The sequence below is a fragment of the Agelaius phoeniceus genome, chromosome Z, assembly GCF_051311805.1.
Source record: "Agelaius phoeniceus isolate bAgePho1 chromosome Z, bAgePho1.hap1, whole genome shotgun sequence".
In the NCBI taxonomy this organism is placed as follows: Eukaryota; Metazoa; Chordata; class Aves; order Passeriformes; family Icteridae; genus Agelaius; species Agelaius phoeniceus.
This window is the reverse complement of record NC_135303.1, coordinates 13,192,966-13,211,721: the sequence shown is the minus strand read 5'-3', so window position 1 is coordinate 13,211,721 and position 18,756 is coordinate 13,192,966. Positions and strand designations below refer to the sequence as shown.

Here is an 18,756-nt window from a genome sequence, read left to right as displayed (position 1 = left end):
TGCCAAACTCTTAGAACTGTTTATTCTCGGGGGAGGAGAAAAGTTGTTGCAAAGCAACTTCCTTTCCTTAGAGTTGAAGTTTCCTCCCTCAACTTCTACCATCTTAAAAAACTATAGTGGAATAAAATGCAAGTTTGCAGTATACACACAACTTGTTCTAAATGTAGAAGTTATGACAAAATTCACTTTCCTTCCCTCACTGAGTACTATTTCTGGTTGTCAAGACTAATGCAACATACAAAAAATTAGCAATTGTGGTGGTTAACCCTCTACTGAATAATGAGAGATCACATACTTGGTGGCCATAAAACATTTGGCTTTGTGTCTGCTACTTTAACCTCTGAAAATTATTAATAGGAAAAGAAAATGCAGGAAGTCATAATCTGTGGTCAGAAACTTCCATGGTATTTTTTTAAAGCTCATTTTAAATTTAATAATAATCTCAAGTTTTCTCTCTGACTTGTACAAGTGTGGCCTGGTATAAGACTATTTGAAGGTTCAAGAAAGCTGTACATATTAATTATTTAGGAGAAAGGAATATTTTCAACTATAGCTCTAATGGGAGATGGTTTTATAACTGCTTTTAATCTACAGCAGCACAGAGCAAAAGAAATGTTTTCATTACCTTGGAGTGTCGATTTCCCTTACTACATCTTTAATTCCTAGCAAAATGGGAATCTCTTCTTTATTTTAGTTTCTGTATTCACCAAAACTGTTCTTAACTTTATTTTCAGATATCTTTTTCAAGTCTCTTTCCTTTAATGCTCATGGAAAGTGAGAGAACCTAAACTGCATGGTTCACCTACAGCAAACTGTGCTGATAGAAAATTTCCTTTGTGCCACCACCATCTTCATACTGGCTTCTTTTAAACTTTGGAAGTGAATGTCATGCAGCAACTGCTGTGTTCTTACAGTAATAGATACGTCGTGCCATGTCCGTGGCCTTTCTCTTTTCAGGGCAGGGTACTTTTTTTTTTTTTTTTTTTTTTTGGTAGCATTCTCTCCCAGCACTGTGAATGAGAGATTTATTTGCAATGAAAATTCAATCAGTTGTACTTTATCCATAGATGTTAGGTCCAGTGATCAAAGCAAGTCCACTCAATGGGCTCAAGGGGACACCGTTCACCCCCGCTGGTGTGTCTGAAGGAGAATTACCACTGATGCTGGGCTATTTTCCCTTTAGGTCAGAGACGAGGCTGTGGCATCAGCCATGCCACTCCCCAGCCTGAAGACCCTTCCAGAGGAAGCAATGAGAGACAGGCCAGAGGCTGCATCATTCCAGGTTAGAGTCTAAAACCAATCCTGGTTTTTTGGGTTTTTTTTAAATTTCTTTCTTTTTTTGCATCTGAGCTGCAAGAGGCAGACAGATTATGCTCTGAGCATGTGGAGAGCAAAAAGCTTCAAAAGTATTGCAGTCAACAGTTGAAAGAATTTCCATGTGTACTCTTGCACATGGTATTTCAGAGATGATGTCAACTTTCAGTTTTGCAGTTACAGTATTAAATAACGGATGGGAAAACAAACATGGACAGAAGTATATATATATGGAAATTAATATCCCTCTATCCCCTTCACTTTTTCCCCCACTAATATACACAAGACTAATTAAAAAAACCCCACAAACAAAACCAAAACTAAGATCCCCACAAAAAAGCAAAACCAAACAAACAAAAAAGATGAGATTTTCAGGCTCCTTCTTGGCCAGTATCAGATTTTTTCAACCCATGGTTCTAGAATTAACTGTGGTGTTTAGAGCATTCCTCATTTAAAAGAGATTGCTATTTAGAATGTTTAAATATAGAAGCTATTTTGCTTCTGTAGGTTTAAAGACTTGCGCATTTCAAAATGCTAATTTTTTTAGGACAAAACAATGAGTGGAAAAAAAAGAGAAATTTACCAATAATGTGCCATATTTTCAGCTCTGAACGCAGATTCAGTGCAATGCATCCTTATTGTTTTTAAGTTTGGTCTTATACAGAAACTATCCCTTAGTCTTTATAGTTGTGCAGAATACATTAGTGCTAAAACAGAATTTTTTTCCTAATGAGAGAAAAAAAGGCAGAGTGAGTACATATGTCTTTCATTGTGCTTCTCTGTCTGAATTAGAGAGAGAGTAAGTAATCAAGTAAAGTGCAAGGAACTTAGGCAAGGTAAGTATTGCATACAGTGTGTAAGCTTCTGCAGTAATTCCTCCCAATTGATTGTAGATTTTCTGTTCTAATGCAGTATATAATTGCAGGATCAGGGTCACAAAATCAAACATTCAAGAAAGGCAGATTCTAAAGTGGAAATTTCTCACTGTTGCCCTCTTGCATGCATACATACATTTCAATATGATAAAGATATTAATTATGTGTGCATTATTGTGTTTCCACGCTAAAATATGGAAATATGAAATATATAATGCCTTGAGATTCCCATGAAGCTTAATTATCACAGATGAACTTTTTTGTCAAACAGTTGAATTACAAATATTTCCCCAGTACAGTGATGATCCATTTTAGAGCTGCACAAAAGGTCCCATGGGTGGCATCTTTCCACAGGAGGCATTGTGGCAATCGCCAGCTTTTAAATCCTGATTTTCTAATTTGGTAGTGGATGTTGCTGGTTTTTTTTTTCAGTCCCATCCCAACTCCCACAATGATTGCAGAAGCACCTGCAGCCTGTTCCCTCTTTCTCTCCAGAAGAGAATCATAAACACAAAAAGTTGCATTTCATATTTGCACAGAGTGCTTGTGGTATAAATAACATAGTACAGTATGTGCTGGGGAGCTCGCTGGTGGGGCAGAACTGTGAAGTTCTTGTTCACCTGCAGCCTCAGGTGCACTTGGTAACTCAATACATATACAAACAGCAGCAATGGCTCACAGTCGGTGTCACTGTGAACTTCCTTTTCTCCACACCTTTTCCTCTTTCACCCTTTTCCCTCTCTCTCTCCTCTGCCCTCATCTCTAGTTCCTGTTTGATTCCTTTCCATGCACATTATTGAGGTTTTATGATAAAATTTGCCTTTTTATAGACAGAGGTCACCTAATGGATTTTAATTTTACTCCATGCCAAACTGTATTAAGGGCAATCCTGTAATCTTGAGTGAGGTAAGCATGTAGGAATCATTTTAGGGACACTTGTCATTGAAAGCAGTGGAGTTGTTTGCAGGCACATCCTCTAGAACTGCCTTAGTTAGTCTGCGATGTGCATATTTAAATTAAAGGCCTTATAATCTTCAAGAATCCTCTTTTAGGACTAGAACCACAGAACCAAGACATTTTGGAGATTTTTTTCTCATTAAAAAAGATGTGATATGGGTTAATTTGCCACTGATGTTTCCTAGACACCACAATGAAACAACTGATTTTAGCTGTGTTAACATCTATTCTGAAGATCAGCAATGTGAAAACTGAAAAGGAAAACTGAAAAACCTTTGTAAATCCCTGTTTGTGGTAATAAGCTGATTTTTGTCTGTATCACAGGTTTACATTCAAAAGTCCAATTTCATACTATCTGAAGGGAAAAATTATAACAAATAAAATATGATTATGCGTTGTAAAGAAGACCAATAATTTCAACGGTTAGTTGAGACTACTTGGGGTAGATATAAAGTTACCAGTACTGCCAAATCATCTGTGCTCTCTTGTCCTACTAACTTTATCATCAATCTAAACCAATATAACAAAATTGGGACATTATTCCACTACATCCATGGAAACAGCTACATTTTCCCAGTTCTAGTGCAATCAGATTATTTGTTTTCAGAGGTCTGTAGGTTTACAATTTTTCTTTTGTTACTGCAAGTTAATTTTTTTGCTGTGGAGTGGAAGGATTAGTAAATTGACTCATCTTGGAAGTGTGAACATCAGCTTGAAACTATGTGGTAATTTTTTGTGAACAAAAATTGAACCTGCAGTGAGCCTTGTATTTAAATAAAATGAAAAAATTGTATCAAGAGCTCAGTGCTGTACTGCATACTTGAAAACATCACAGCCTCTTCTAACTAGGGTGTGGACTCATTCCCTGCTCCTCAATTACATTATTCAACATTCTAGAAGAAATACAAAATCCAGTGTTAGACCTTTTTGATGTTCAAGTCCTGGGACTAAGAATCTGCCTGGCTTCCAAACTGTATTTGATTTCTCTGCTAAAAAAAATTCTGTCTTTTGTAACAAATGTGGATGTGTGCTATTTGGCATTTAAGTGTAGCTTGCCTGGCACTAATGATTCCTTTTACTTTTATTTAAAGAACATGTTTGGACATCTTAGGGATCTCTACTCACTGGCACTGCCAGAATTGAAGCATTAAGAACAGGAAGACAATCTTCACAGGCTCACTTTGAATCCGAAGCAGCTTTGGTGCCTCTTACTCCTGTTCCTGATGGTAAGTGTGCTTTGCAAGCAATTACAGTCACTTGGATGTGGGTTCCCAGCCAGCATCTCCCTTCATGCTGCACAGCTTCTGTAGGCAAATACAACACCACTTAATTGTAAACATAATGAAGCAATAAAATTAGTGCAAACAGAAATGTTCAGAGACATATATCAGAAGAGAAAGAAGGTGATGAAAGTTAACACAGGACTTAAAATTAGTGCTGTATTTTTTTTCTATTGGTCATTATTTGATTTGGGGTTTTTTTGTTGTAGTTTGAATGTTGCTTGGTTGGTTGGATTTCTTTTGGTTTTGGGGAGTGGTGGTGGTGGGTGGGTATGTGTTTGGTTTTTGAGTTGTTTTTCTTTTTTTTTATATTACTATCCTTCCTCCTTTCCTGGAACTTTCCTTTCCTGGAATTTTGCTTCCCTTCCTTTTCCTTTCCTTGCCTTGAAATTTCCTTGAAATATCTTTTCCTTTCCCTGAAATTTTCTGTCCTTTCCTTGAAATTTCCTTTCGTTTCCTTGAAATTTCCTTGCCTTGTGTTGAAATTTCCTTGCAATTTCCTTGCCTTGAAATTTCCTTTCCTTGCCTTGAAATTTCCTTGCCTTGAAATTTCATTGAAATTTCATTTCCTTTCCCTAAAATTTCCTTGCAATTTCCTTTCCTTAAAATTTCCTCGCAATTTCCTTTCCTTACCTTGAAATTTCCCTGACTTGAAATTTCCTCAAAATTTCCTTTCCTTAAAATTTCCTTGAAATTTCCTTTCGCTTCCCTAAAATTTCCTTAAAATTTCCTTGCCTTGCCTTGAAATTTCCTTGCCCTAAAATTTCCTTTCCTTGAAACTTCCTTGACATTTCATTTCCTTAAATTTCCTTTCCCTAAAATTTCCTTGAAATTTCCTTTCCTTGAAATTTCCTTAAATTTCCTTTCCTTGAAATTTCCTTAAATTTCCTTCCCTGTCCTTGAGGTTTCCTTTCCTTGAAATTTCCTTTCAATTTGCTTTCCTGTCGTTGAAATTTCCTTGAAATGTCCTTTCCTTGAAATTCCCTTCCCTTCCCTTCCCTTCCCTTCCCTTCCCTTCCCTTCCCTTCCCTTCCCTTCCCTTCCCTTCCCTTCCCTTCCCTTCCCTTCCCTTCCCTTCCCTTCCCTTCCCTTCCCTTCCCTTCCCTTCCCTTCCCTTCCCTTCCCTGAACTTCCCTGAACTTCCCTTCCCTGAACTTCCCTGAACTTCCCTTCCCTTCCCTGAACTTCCCTTCCCTTTCCTTTCCTTGAAATTTCCTTGCAATTTCCTTTCCTTCATGGACTTTTTCCTTTCTTTTTGTTAGAAGCCATTAACATTTTGTAACAGCCTTTCCTTGCAAACACAACCATTCCAGTATTGTGCATTTCATTGCTTATTACAATTTACTTTCTCCAAACAGAATCTTCACACTCCCACATTGACTCTGAAGCAGAGGGGTCACCACTTCCTGCTCCTCCTCCTGTTCCTGCTGCTGCTCCTGTTCCTGTGGGTAAGTGTGCTTTGTGCTTTTCAAGCAATTGAAGTCACTTGAATGTGGGTTCCCAGACAGCATCTCCCTTCATGCTGCACAGCTTCTCTGGGCAAACAATACTTAAATATAAACATAAGGGAGTATTAAAACTAGTGCTAAGAGAAATGTTCTGAGACTGTTTTCAGAAGAGAAAAGGAATGGTAAAAGCTAACACAGGGATTAAAATTACTACTGTAATGTTTTTTTCTATTTGTCCCTATTTGCTTGGATGTATTTGATTCTAGTTTGGGTTTGGTTGCTTGGCTTGTTGGACTTTTTGGTTTTGGGGAGTGGTGGTGGGTGAGTGAGTGTTTGATTTTCGATTTTTTCTTTTATTACTTCTTTAACTTTTTTTTGTAACCAAAGACTTTTTCCTTTCATTATGTTATAAAGCATCAGCATTTTTTGAATCATCTTTCCTTTTGACTGTAACCATTTTAGTTCTGTGCATTTCCTTATTTTCTAAATTTACCTGTGCTGAAGTAAATTTACTTTGTGTAATCAGATATTTTTCAACCTATTGTTTCATTCCAAGCAGCCAGTAGTCCTTCTGCTCCACCACCTGATGGTAAGTCTGCTTTTCAAGCAATTACAGTCACTTGGATGTGGGTTCCTAGCCATCATCTCCCTTCATGCTGCACAGCTTCTGTAGGAAAATACAATAATTTAAAGTGTAAACATAATGGAGCAATAAAAGTAGTGCTAACGAAAACATTCTGTGACTTTTCAGAAGAGAAAGGGGATGATGGAAGATAACACAGGGATTAAAATTACTACTGTAATGTTTTTTCTACTGGACCTCATTTGCTTGGATGTTTTTTTGATTTTTATTTGGGTTTGGTTGTTTGGCTTTTTTGGTTTTGGGGAGTGTTGGCAGTGGGGTGAGTGGTGTTTGGTTTCTGATTTTTTTTTTAATATTACTATGTTTGTCTTCCTTCCTTCCTGCCTTCCTGCCTTCCAGCCTCCCTGCCTTCCTTCCTGCCTTTCCTTCTTTCTGCCTTTCTTTCTTCCTCTCCTTCCTTTCTTTCTTCCTTCCTTTCTTTCTTTTTAACAAAGGCTTTTCCCTTTCTTGCTGTTAGAGCCATTAACATTTTGTAACAGCCTTTCCTTACAAACACAACCATTCCAGTATTGTGCATTTCCTTGCTTTTTACAATTTACTTTCTCCAAACAGAATCTTCACACTGCCACATTGAATCTGAAGCAGGTGGTTCACCACCTCCACCTCCACCTCCTCCTCCTCCTGCTCCTGCTTCTGCTCCTCCACCTCCTCCTCCACCTCCTCCTCCACCTCCTCCTTCTGTTGCTGTCCCTGCTGCTGCTCCTGTTCCTGTGGGTAAGTGTGCTTTGTGCCTTTCAAGCAATTAAAGTCACTTGAATGTGGGTTCCCAGACAGCATCTCCCTTCATGCTGCACAGCTTCTCTGGGCAAACAATACTTAAATATAAACATAAGGGAGTATTAAAACTAGTGCTAAGAGAAATGTTCTGAGACTATTTTCAGAAGAGAAAGGAGATGGTGGAAGCTAACACATGGATTAGTGTTTTTTATTATTGGCTCCTATTTCCTTGTGGGGTTTTTTGGTTTTAGTTTGGGTTTGGATGCTTGGTTGATTGGAATTTTTTGGTTTTGGGGAGGGGTTGAGGTGTGTGGGTGGGTGTTTGATTTTTGATTTTTTTCTTTTTTTACTTCTTTTAATTGCTTGCTTTCTTTCTTTTTAACCAAAGGCTTTTCCCTGTCTTTCTGAATTAAACCATTAACATTTTGTAATTACCATTCCTTGTAACCTTAACTATTTCCATTCTGTGCATTTCCTTGCTTATTAAAACTTACTTTTACTAAACAGATCTTCTTCAGCCTCACATTTCACTCCAAGCATCTGGTAGAGCTGCTGCTCCTATTCCTGCTCCTGCTGGTAAGTGTGCTTTGCAAGCAATGACAGGATGTGGGTTCCCAGCCAGCATCTCCCTTCATGCTGCACAGCTGCTGTAGGCAAACGCAACAACACTTAATTGTAAATGCACAAAACACTGAATTGTAAATGTAGCATTCCATAATGTAGCATTAAAACTAGCACAAACAGAAATGTTCAGAGACATTTTTCAGAAGAGGAAGGGGATGGTGAAAGCTAAGACAGGGATTAAAATTTTTGTAATTTTTAGTAGGTTTTTTTTTTTCTAGTGGTCCCCATTTGCTTGGTTATTTTTACTTTTGTTTGTGTTTGGTTGCTTGGTTGTTTGGATTTTTTTGGTTTGGGGGAGTGTTGGTGGCAGGTGGATGGGTATTTGGTTTTTCATTTTTTTCTTTCATTACTATTTTAAATTTTTTAAAGGCTTTTTCCTTTCTGTTTTAAACCATTAATGTTTTTGTAATAGCCTTTCCTTGCAACCACAACTATTGCAGTTCTTTGCATTTCCTTGCTTTTTAAACTTTGCTTTCTCTAAGTTGTAGAAATTTGTCAGACTGGGCTTTTTTCTTGTCACCCTCTGTCTTGCTTTTTTTTTCTTGGAAATAGTGTAGGACAGAATTCAGTAAATGTGGACCTCAAATAATTGTAACTTTTTCTTAGTACTGTTAGTAGTGAATGGTTTATTTGCTTTGAAACATGTGAATGTTCTTACAGTGATAGTAAGTAAAGTAAAATCTGATAGTGTCATGGGTTTGACATTGGCTAAAAGCCAATGCACCTACAGTGCATTAAAAGCCAGTGAACCTACAAAAAAATCCTTTACTTATTCTCCTCTGCCACCGTTGAGTAGAGGAAGGGGAAAGAACAATTAAAAAGCTCATGGGCTGAGTTAAGGATTAGAAGTAAAAGACTTTAAAGGCAAAACAGGCTCAAAACTTTAAAATATATATAAAAAATCTATTAATGAAATTTAAAAAGAATCATGAGATTTAAAACCCTTCCACAGCCCTTCTTTCCTTCTGACCAACAACAGAGGGAGACAAAACATGGGGCTTTTAGTCAGTTTGTCACTTCTAAAAGTCTTTCTTCAGTCTGCTTAGGGAGAGGTGGTTTTTTGCTATGCCATGGAGTCTCTTCCACAGGAGACAGTTCTCTGTGAACTTTTCCAATGTGGTTCTAATTTTCACGAGTAGCAGCCCCACCCAAGTTTGCTGCAACATGAGTCACTCCCAAGGGCAAAGAAGTCTTCCCACAACTGTTTTTTCATGGGCCATTTGTTCATGGGGTTTTGTTTCAAGGATAAGCTGTTCTAGTATGAAAGCAAAGGTGTTTTTCTTCTATCTCTGGAAGCAAGGCTTCTCTCTCTCTTTCAAGTCTTTCACTTGATCACAGCTTCTCAGCATCCACACGTTCCAGGATGACCACCTTTTTCTCACAGGCTGCAGGTGATTTCTGTATTCCCCCACGCACTTAATGAATTACAAGGAAATAGATTGTTGTGTTATAGTCCTCACCACAGCTTGCAGGAGAATTTCAGCTTTGAGGCCCAGAGCACCTCCTCCTCCCTCTCCCTCTTCTGCACCAACCTTAGTATCGCCATGTTGTTCTCCTCGCATGTCTTCCCCTTTTCCTTTTCTCTGACTCAGGAGAGAATTAGTGTTTGTAAGTTCATTTGTTCTCAAGTTCTATCAATTGAAAAGTTTTATAGACCTCTGCAGCGTTGAAAGGTTGATCCCATGCAGGCTTCACCCTGGCCAATTGCTCGCCATGCCCCTCACACTGATCACACGGCTCCCGCCGGCGCCATGCGGGACGCGCCAGCTGCCAGCTCCACTCAGTGCCTCTCCTCATGTGGCGCACCAAAAAGGGGAAAAAAAATCCACTGCCACTACTTCTGGCTCCTCTGTTGGCAGCATGGCTGGCTAAAAGCGGCTAAGCAAAGCAAATAAAGCTCATTGTGAGCCACACCGAGACAGCCGCACCACATGGCGCCAGCCTGGCTGTGCCCATCTTGGCTGCACCGTCCTGGCCACATGGCCAGCCCTGGAGCAGGAAGACCCTGGCACCTACCCACCTCTCTGAGGAAGAAAAAGAGAGTTCCCAAGGTTTTGTCTTTTATAAATAAATTATCATAGAGGCATTACAAGCTTTTGTAATTGACTTAGCAGTGTGCCTATTCTCAGAGGGAGACAGCAATTGGTTTTGTTTGGCATGGAGGAAGCTTTTAGCACCTCCTCACAGAAATACCACTTTCATGGCTGGCTTCTTCCCTCCTGACCAAAAATAAACCCATGCAAAACCAACATATGCCACAAAAGAGAATTTTCCAGCTACTGAGATGATGGCAGACATGAAAGAATGGAGATATCAGTACAGGCAAAACAGAAAAGCATACTGACAGTGTTTACTTATCTGGAAGTGTCTATAATACACCAAGCAGTGATGTCTCCCAGAAACTAATTTTTTACAGGAGTAGTAGCAATTCTTACCTGATTTTAATCAACTGAGCATCACTTGCCAACATTACTACATAGCCAAGGAATGCACATATCCCAGTACAAATGCTCTCCTTGTCATGTGTCTTTGCTTACGCAAGTAATAGTTGTAACTAAATATTATAAATCATGCAGTTTAAAATAATAACAATATGAAACTTATATTATAAATCACATTATGTAACTAAGGACAAAGTTTACAAAAACACGTTAGTTCAACCCCACACATGCTATTTGGTAAAGAAAGTGCCTTTTCTATGCAAAAATTGTTTGATACTCAGTATTCTAGTTATGTGAACTTTTAACTTGTCAGACTATTGTAACATACTTGAATATTAGAGTAATTTAATTAAAATGTTGCCTGCAACAATATGCTTGACTAATATTTGAAGAACATTAAGTGTTGATTTCAATTAATAGTGAAATATATCCAAAAACAAATAAATCCCTTCTGTGGCCAACAGGGCAAGTGTTCCCCAATAACAGTGACAGGGAGACTGTAGAATAAGTTTGTTTACTTGATTAAAAAACACAGCCTTGGAATTATAATGATGAGGGATAAAAGATCTCTGTAAGTATTGTGTAGCACTTCAAATAAAGTGCCATTGTTTTCCAACCCTTCTGAGGGCAGGATACTTGTGCTAATGTCCTTTGTCTATTAAAGATTAGTATCTATAATCAGGTGCCGTGTGTTTCAAATAAGCACTTAAGAAACAAACAGTTATAAGTACTTCACATACCCTTGTGAGAGGTATTTAACAGGAAATGTAGATTTGCTCTTGATTTGTTTTTCTATTTTTTTTATTCCAGCACACAGGGGAGAGCTTAGACTCAGAACCTATACTGTTTCTGGAACCGACACAACATCCACTGTGGCACCAGACAGAACTGTGCCTGTACCCTCCAGTGTGGTACCACGCAGAACGCGCACTCTGTATACCACCGACACATCATCCAGTGTGGCACCAGACAGAACAGGTGTTGGATCATCAGTGGACATATCCTCCCATGAGATATCTGACAGAACATACCCTGGGTCTGCAACCAACACACTCTCCAGTGTGACACCAGACAGAACAGGTTTTGGATCATCAGTGGACATATCCTCCCACAGGATATCCGACAGAAGTGACAGTTTGTCTGCAAGCAGCATACCCTCCAGTGTGACATCAGACTGTCCAATATGTCCACTGATGACCCAAAACCTAAGTACAAGTTTTGGATCATCAATGGACATATCCTCCCATGCGATATCTGACAGAAGTTACAGTTTGTCTGCAAGCAACATACCCTCCAGTGGGACACCAAGCAGAGCAAGCATTGGGTCATCAAGGGACACATTCACCAACCTGACACCAACCAGAAACAGTACTGGGTCATCAATGGGTGCATCCTCCCATATGACAGGGAGCAGAACTGGTACTGGGTCTTCAGTCAACAAAACCACACAGAACTAGTTCTTTGCCTTCAGTCAAGTCTTTCAGCCTGAAGGTCTTACCCAGCACCAGAAGAAATCAGGGAATTTAATTATTGGATGTGACAGTTTTCTTGAGGAATATCCTAGCTTCTCTTCAGAAGAAAAAAAAATCCAGCAGTGTAAAAAGACCTAATTAAAGTACAATTAAAAAAGGAGTAATTAAAGTACCAACCTTTGTATTATTGTTCAGTGTATGTAGTTTCTGGTTGTGACAGCTATAGGTGGCCTAAAGCTGCACAGATGATGTGGCATAACAAGACAGCAACTCAACCAGCCTAATCCATTGGATAGTAGAAGCAAACAAGTCCCCAGGTGTGTTACTGATAGGCTGGATTCAAGTTCAAACAGGGGACTTCAGCCAATCCATTTGAACCATGAATGCACCCATATCATTGGCCAGTGAGCTGGTGGAGCTAAGACCCTTGTCCAATCAGCTAGGTAAGAGTGGGAAATTTGAAGCCCCTATAAAAGAGGGTGCCTTTTGTTGGTTTTCCCAGCTTTTACAGAGATGGGCAACTGGAAGGCATTTAAAAAGATTTGATTCCATTATCAGTCTTGATGAATAGTGAGACACAAGAGATGTAAAACTCAATGCCATTCCAGCAGAAGCCAACCTATTTCCTGGTTACAATACCTTATAAATGTTTTTCAACCTATTAGCTTTTGCCACACAATGCTGCTATTAACTCTAACACAAATCACCTCTATTTTTCCCCACATGGTCCTGCTACAATGCATCTTTCACAGTTCTAATTCTCTAAAATATGTAGTCTTTTTGCAGGACCATATTTTGAAACTTGTTGAAACGTGTTTCTAGTTCAGTCTCTCTCCCTCTCCACAATGTCATCTCTATTCCATGGCCTTCCTAAGTCAGCACACCTTACCTCAGTGTTTGCATACAGGTGTACAAGACTGTGAGCTTTCTGTCAGGTTGTGAGAATTCTTCACAAATCCATTTCCCACAGCCATTCAATAAGCATTGGCTGTTGCTGCATGGACTCAGTGTGTGTGTATGTCACATTCCTGTCTCTACCATCAGTGACTTTTGTCTGTAATTTCATATTTTTATGAAAATATGCATTCATATCTTCACATTTCTGTGTTTCTAATTATTTGTATACCAAAGCACTTATTTTTTTAATTCTTACTTATTGCAGTGGTTAATTTTTATGTAGTATATTTTAAAATGTTATAAAGAAACACCTTTTGGGTAGTTTTCCTCATTCTTAAAAAAAAATCCATATGCCATTTTAGTCTCTGTCTCCCAAAGTTGTTTCATACCTCTCTATTTTAAACCAGGACTACAGTACTTTAATAGGATTGAGAGAGGTCCATGAAATGCACACCAGTGATTCCTCTTGTGGAACGTCATAGCCCTGCCATGAGGCTCTTTTTTTATTGGTGGTTTTTTGTTTGTTTGTTTGTTTGTTTTGTTTTTCTTTCCTCCTCATCAGTGTAACTGCAGCCACACATTGAGTTGCAAACTTAAGCCAGATGAGCAGAATAAAAACAATGTGATGGGCCTTTGGGAGCACCCTGGCTGATCTTTCTGTTTTTTCCATTGAGCAAGGCTCTGATCCAGGCAAAGAGATTGCACTTAGTGCTACAGAACCATTTGGCAGGAACTCTGCTGATTTCTAGGAACAGCTGGAGGTCTGTGTCTCCCCAGGATGTTTTGGCTGTCCCAGGCTTTGTTGGGTTTTGGCTGCAAATACCATTGCCTTTGCTTTCTGATCTAGAAGTACCATGGCTGGGCAAAAACTGCCCATGGGCCATATTCCAAAGGCAGTTTGGTCTGGAGTTTGTAAATGAAGGATACCTTTATCCAATTCCAAACCACATGAAAAAAATCATAAAAGAGAAGTTCTCATCCTTAGCAAACAACTGACAATTCAGAAGGGAATGTAGAGCTTATTTACGGAATGAAAAGGAAAGGAATCTTCCAATGGAGTTGTGGTTTACAGAGTTTTTATTCCGACTCCCACTCACAGCTGGCACTGGAGAAAGCCATGTCCCTGGAATTGTCAGTGTCTTCTGTCTGCCATGAATTGTTTTGCTGCAACAATCAGAGGCATAATGGTGGAGAGAGGCTCAGCTGATGTTAGGAACAGGAGCTGCCCCAAGGAGAAAAAAAGAAAAGAACTTCTACTTCCCAAATCCATCTCCGCACAGGCTCAAGCAGGATTCTCTGGTTCCCAGAAATACACAGAAATAGGGCTGAGAAGGCCATCTGGACATACGTGTTCATGCCCAAGACCTTGCTGATGCCATTTGGGTTTTGCCTTTTTTTCTATGTTTTCTATATTCTTTGCATATATGTTTGTAGCTCTGTATCCTACTGTATTAGTCACCAGTTTTCCCAATACTTTTCCAAATCCTTTCCCTAAGCAGAAAGACAAAACAAATTCCAGAGCTCCAAGCGCTGGGGGGTCCAAGGCCCCAGTGCCATCTTGGTTCTTCCTGGCACACAAGAACAACTCTTTGAGATGCATTTTAATGGACAAAGTACAGCCAGTGCCAAGAGGGGGGACTCCAGAGAAGGAACTTGACCTGGGGGGGAATTGCATCACCACTTGTTGTCCTAATTAGTGCTTTTTATCAATTACGCTAATTTCCTAAAACCTACAAATATGTACTCATCTCTGGAGGGAGTGGGCTTTTGTGGACATCTTTCCATAACTGCCCCTGAAAACTTCCAAATAAAGATCCATTTTTATATTATCTCCTTACTAAAATTATCTCTACTTTCATTTCCAGGTTGGGAAAAAGGCAACATTGCCATCACAGGCAAACGTGGCTCATAATCTCACTAATCCGTTCATCAAGGTATCTTCAGGTTGCTGCTAGCTCTTTGGGAATGCTGCTTGCTGTCCAAGAATTTTGTTCTTTTCAGGAAACTCAACATACTTGCTTAAGTTCCCCTTTTCTACAGACGTGGGCTATTGTTGAAAAAAATGAGTGGCACAAACCATTGCTTAGGCAACTTCAACAAGTCTAAGAAACGTTGATCCCAGTAGGTCTTAGGCCCTTGTTCTGTCAATTGACAGGGGTGTTTTAAAGGACACAGACACCAATGGAAAGAAAGATCATATTTTACTAGGAATATTAAGGCAACAGAAAAGTGAAAGAATACATTCAATAAAACTGTGTGCTTGGCTTTAGTGACAAGCAAAAAGCAAGGTAATCTCATTACTATATGAGACACAGGACAGTGATTGAGAAAGATCCATCACCAATGGCCGGAACGCTTTACCATTGTCCAAAGTCCAGTTGCTGTGGAGCCCCATTTCATAGAGAGGAGCTGGAGAAATCTTCCCAGCAGCTGGGAAAATCCTCACCTGTAGCTGAGGATTCACCCTAAAAGTGGGTCCAGCTTTTATAGGCCGAAATCACCAAGCCAAAGTGACTTGATTACATCTTTAGCATAGAAACATGTGGATCTGATGGCACACTTCCTGACCAGCAGAGGCAGGGGCTTGGCCAGAGCCCAGGCCTGGAGGTTTCCCTTAAATACCCTATGAACAAGCCTCAATTCATATCAGTTGGGAAGATTTCTTAAAATTATACATTTCTTGCAGATATTTACACAAGGTTATGTGTAAGTTTCTGAAGCACTTGTTTGGTGTTAAACAGCTAGCATAAATAATAATGATGGTGTTAGTCCCGTAATGCCCAGGGTTCATCTTATAAGTCAACTTTGGCTGAGGCCTGCTGCTCAGACCTAACTACCTCAGCCCTCTTACTGTGTTCACTTTCCCAAGCAAAAGTCGTATTTGTTTAAAGTTAAATTGTAATAAGCAGTATTTAATGATATTCAATTTGTGCTACAGTAATTTCAGTTTTATTAATTTTTTTTAAATCAAAATGTATTAAATTTAGAATGCTAAGCAACAAAATCAGGCCTAGATTTTTTATACTGTGAATATTTGAAAAGGTTAAAAGGTTAATGTGAGGCACATACTCAGGCAAGAATCAGATACATTGTAAGCAACACAGAAGCTAGCAATAATTAGCCAGAAGCTAAAGACACAGGATGAAATGTGGCAAGAAATGCAGAACAGAACTTGCAAAAATGAAGGACAGAGCTTGCTAAAACAGTGAGGAAATCACTGAAACAGCAAACAAGAGACTGCACATGCCTAGAGGAGAAATGTGAAAAGGGCACGGCGATGAAGACCTCCAGCCTTCAGGAGACCACCGAGGAAGATGGGGAGCCTTCCTCAGAGGGTCCGCAGCAGTGCACTGCACCTGTGCCTCGTGCATGCTAATGAAAATAGTGAGTTTTAAGAAATAGTTTGCATAACCACACCTTTTCTAAGGAAAACTACGAATATGCATAACCCTTTCTGTGTTTGCCTTTATTTTAAAAAAGATCCAAGTCTCTGATATCTTGGTTAGAAAACAATTAAATTGAGAGTACAGAAGCAGTTTAAACTGATTTTCTCTTTAAATTGTTTCTATAAGACTAGCATAAATCATGTTCAGATTGAAGCAGTGATGAAGAGAGATCATTCGTTTGTGAGCAATTGTCCAAACTTTGCAGCAGAACTGCAACTTACACTGTTCCATCTTGTCCTGGTTTTAGGGCAAATTTGGGAGAAAACCTTCAAAAGTGGCCCCCCTAGAAATCAAACCCACACAGCCCCTCTCCCCAACTGGTTCGGGAAGGATTTCCTCGGAGAGAAGTGGAAAGAACCTGTTTATTTAACAGGCAAAGCACTCCCCAGCACACAAAATGAACAATACCAGATGACAAAACTGATTGGCTGCTCTGAAGAGATGACAAATTCAGAAAGTCTCCCCGGTGGCTGGTCGCTCTGTTATCAGTCCCTCCGGCGCTGGAAAGGCTGCAGAGTAGCCCCGGCAAGCTGCAGAGTACGATGTTTCCTCGGTGTTTCCCAGGGTCCCGGTCTGGAGCAGGTTCAAACGGTTCCAAGAAAAGGGAAAGAAAAACAGTCCAGGGAAAACTCGGACTGCCTCAGCCAGCTAAAATAACTAACTAACTAACTAACTAACTAACTAACTAATGAAAAAGCAAAAGGAGCACGGTGTTCTGCCCCGTCCATGCCCAGACAACAACAGTGGAGTTCTGTGTTCCAGCAGACTGTGGAGGAGTGAGTGAGGCTGATAGCAAAACTCTGTGTTTCTTCTCCCACTTTGCTCCCAGAGCCAGTCTTGAAGGCACAGAATGTAATATCCAGCATAAACAGAACAGACAGTTGGGGACACAAGCATCATAACATCACCCTAGGACAGTGATACAGGTACAGAAAGTGGTGGAGGTCCTCTGGCACTGTGCATTTATAGAGCAGGTCCCTTCCCACGCAGGTCAGTCAGGAAGAAGCTTCTCCTGCTTTGTGCAAGGGAAACTGATAACCAAACACTGTGTCATCAGTCTCTTTTGGAAAGAAGGAAAATTGGATGATTTACAAACAAGCTGCTGAGCCTGAATGGAGCCTGAGCAGTGGAGGACAGAGTGGACACAATAGATAAAGTCCTCACTGAAGAAATAATTGCTCCTGTTTCTCTGGTGCCAGCTGTAACAGTGCTCCACTGTCAGAAACTCTTGGGAGAAAAGGATCATTAGGGATAATTTTCTTCCTCTCTCTTTTTCATTTCAGTTTTCTTTTATTATTTTATTATTTATATTTTTATTTATTTTTTTTATTACCCCTTTTCTATTTCCATTCTTGCTTCCTCCAACAACTTGTTCCAGCAACAGCCAAGGTCACATCCACTGAGTCTAAGTTTGTGCATCCACTGAATTTGGATGGTTCTCCCTTCAGTGCTTTGTTCTCCCCTGTGAGACAGAGTGGAAATTTCCCAGAGTAGAAATCCATTTTGATTTAGGTGAAATGTACATCTTTGAGTTAAGTCGGTAGCTTGAAAACGTAGCTGCTTAGTCTGACTGCCTGTTCTCGTAAAAAACCTATGCTCAGAGGAACTGCTGCAGCCGAAGGACAGAGATAAGGGGGGCAGACAGAGAGACTGTTACAAGAGAGGGCAGCCTGACCCAGGAGTTCTTTCTGATAAAGAAGAATTAGCATCAAATGCCACGTGAAAACAGTAGAATGGATATGTATGAACCTCTTGTGAAATTGCATGCATATGTATTTGAGAGGGGGATAAAAAAGGATCTGGAGTTCCCAGAGGTACAGCATGTATTTTGAGGGGAGTGGTCCCCACATGTGTCCAGTGCTGTAATAAACACACCGGCTTTACAACTTTCATAACAGTTGTGAAGTTTGTTTGCTTCCACAAATCTTTTTGGCGAGCGAGGCAGGAGACCATCTCTGTTCTCGCAGGGGCAGAGGGAAGACAGACCTCCTGAGGCGTGCCCCAGGATTTTCCTGGACGACTTCCGCCTGTCTCAGCTTGCCTCCTGCGGAGACAGACAAGAACCTGCTGGTGTGCAGAGATAAACACGGTATGTCTTGAGGAGCCCTGGGGGAGAGAGAGATAGGACGGCTGAATGAGTCACTCAAAGACGTCTGAGTGCTCAGCCTCATTCCTGTGCCAGCAGGCAGACCAGTCGATGGGGCAGCTGGACTAGAAACGGGGGTTCACTGTTCAATAGAGCGACCACTGGCCACTCTGGGGGTGAGTCAAGTGAACCTGTGTGTGTGTTTGTGGTGTCCGGACATTGTATGGTAAATGCATTGTGTGGTTAATGTTAGTGTCTTTGTAATTGTGCGAGTGCGTGGTGTATGAAAGAGAGCAAGTAAGTGAATATACCTACAGTTCAGGGGGGTTTCCACCCGCCACTGAAGCGGCCGAGTGAGGCCTGAGGCGCCAGCTGGGGCAGGCTGGGGAGCAGGGAGCGCCAGGCAAAGAAGTGGAGCAAGTGGAGAAGCGTGGGTGAGGACATTTATTGTGTTCAAAGGTGGGGATTTGTGTAGATTGTGCACACTTTAACCATGGCTACATGAACCCAAGGGGTTCCTCTGCCCCAGTGGTTTGGACTTGACACCTGGGAGTTT

General features: G+C 40.3%; 1 protein-coding gene across 1 annotated transcript; it reads left to right on the top strand.

Moving 5' to 3' along the window:
• Positions 1-1,067: 1,067 nt before the first annotated feature.
• Positions 1,068-17,929, top strand: LOC143692063 (uncharacterized). Its single transcript, XM_077171587.1, has 8 exons — positions 1,068-1,134; positions 5,785-5,874; positions 6,434-6,463; positions 7,070-7,231; positions 7,742-7,810; positions 11,110-12,214; positions 14,534-14,602; positions 16,362-17,929. The coding sequence occupies exons 1-6, from the start codon at positions 1,068-1,070 to the stop codon at positions 11,754-11,756; spliced, it is 1,065 nt and encodes a 354-aa protein (XP_077027702.1). The 3' UTR covers positions 11,757-12,214; positions 14,534-14,602; positions 16,362-17,929.
• The last annotated feature ends 827 nt before the right edge of the window (positions 17,930-18,756 follow it).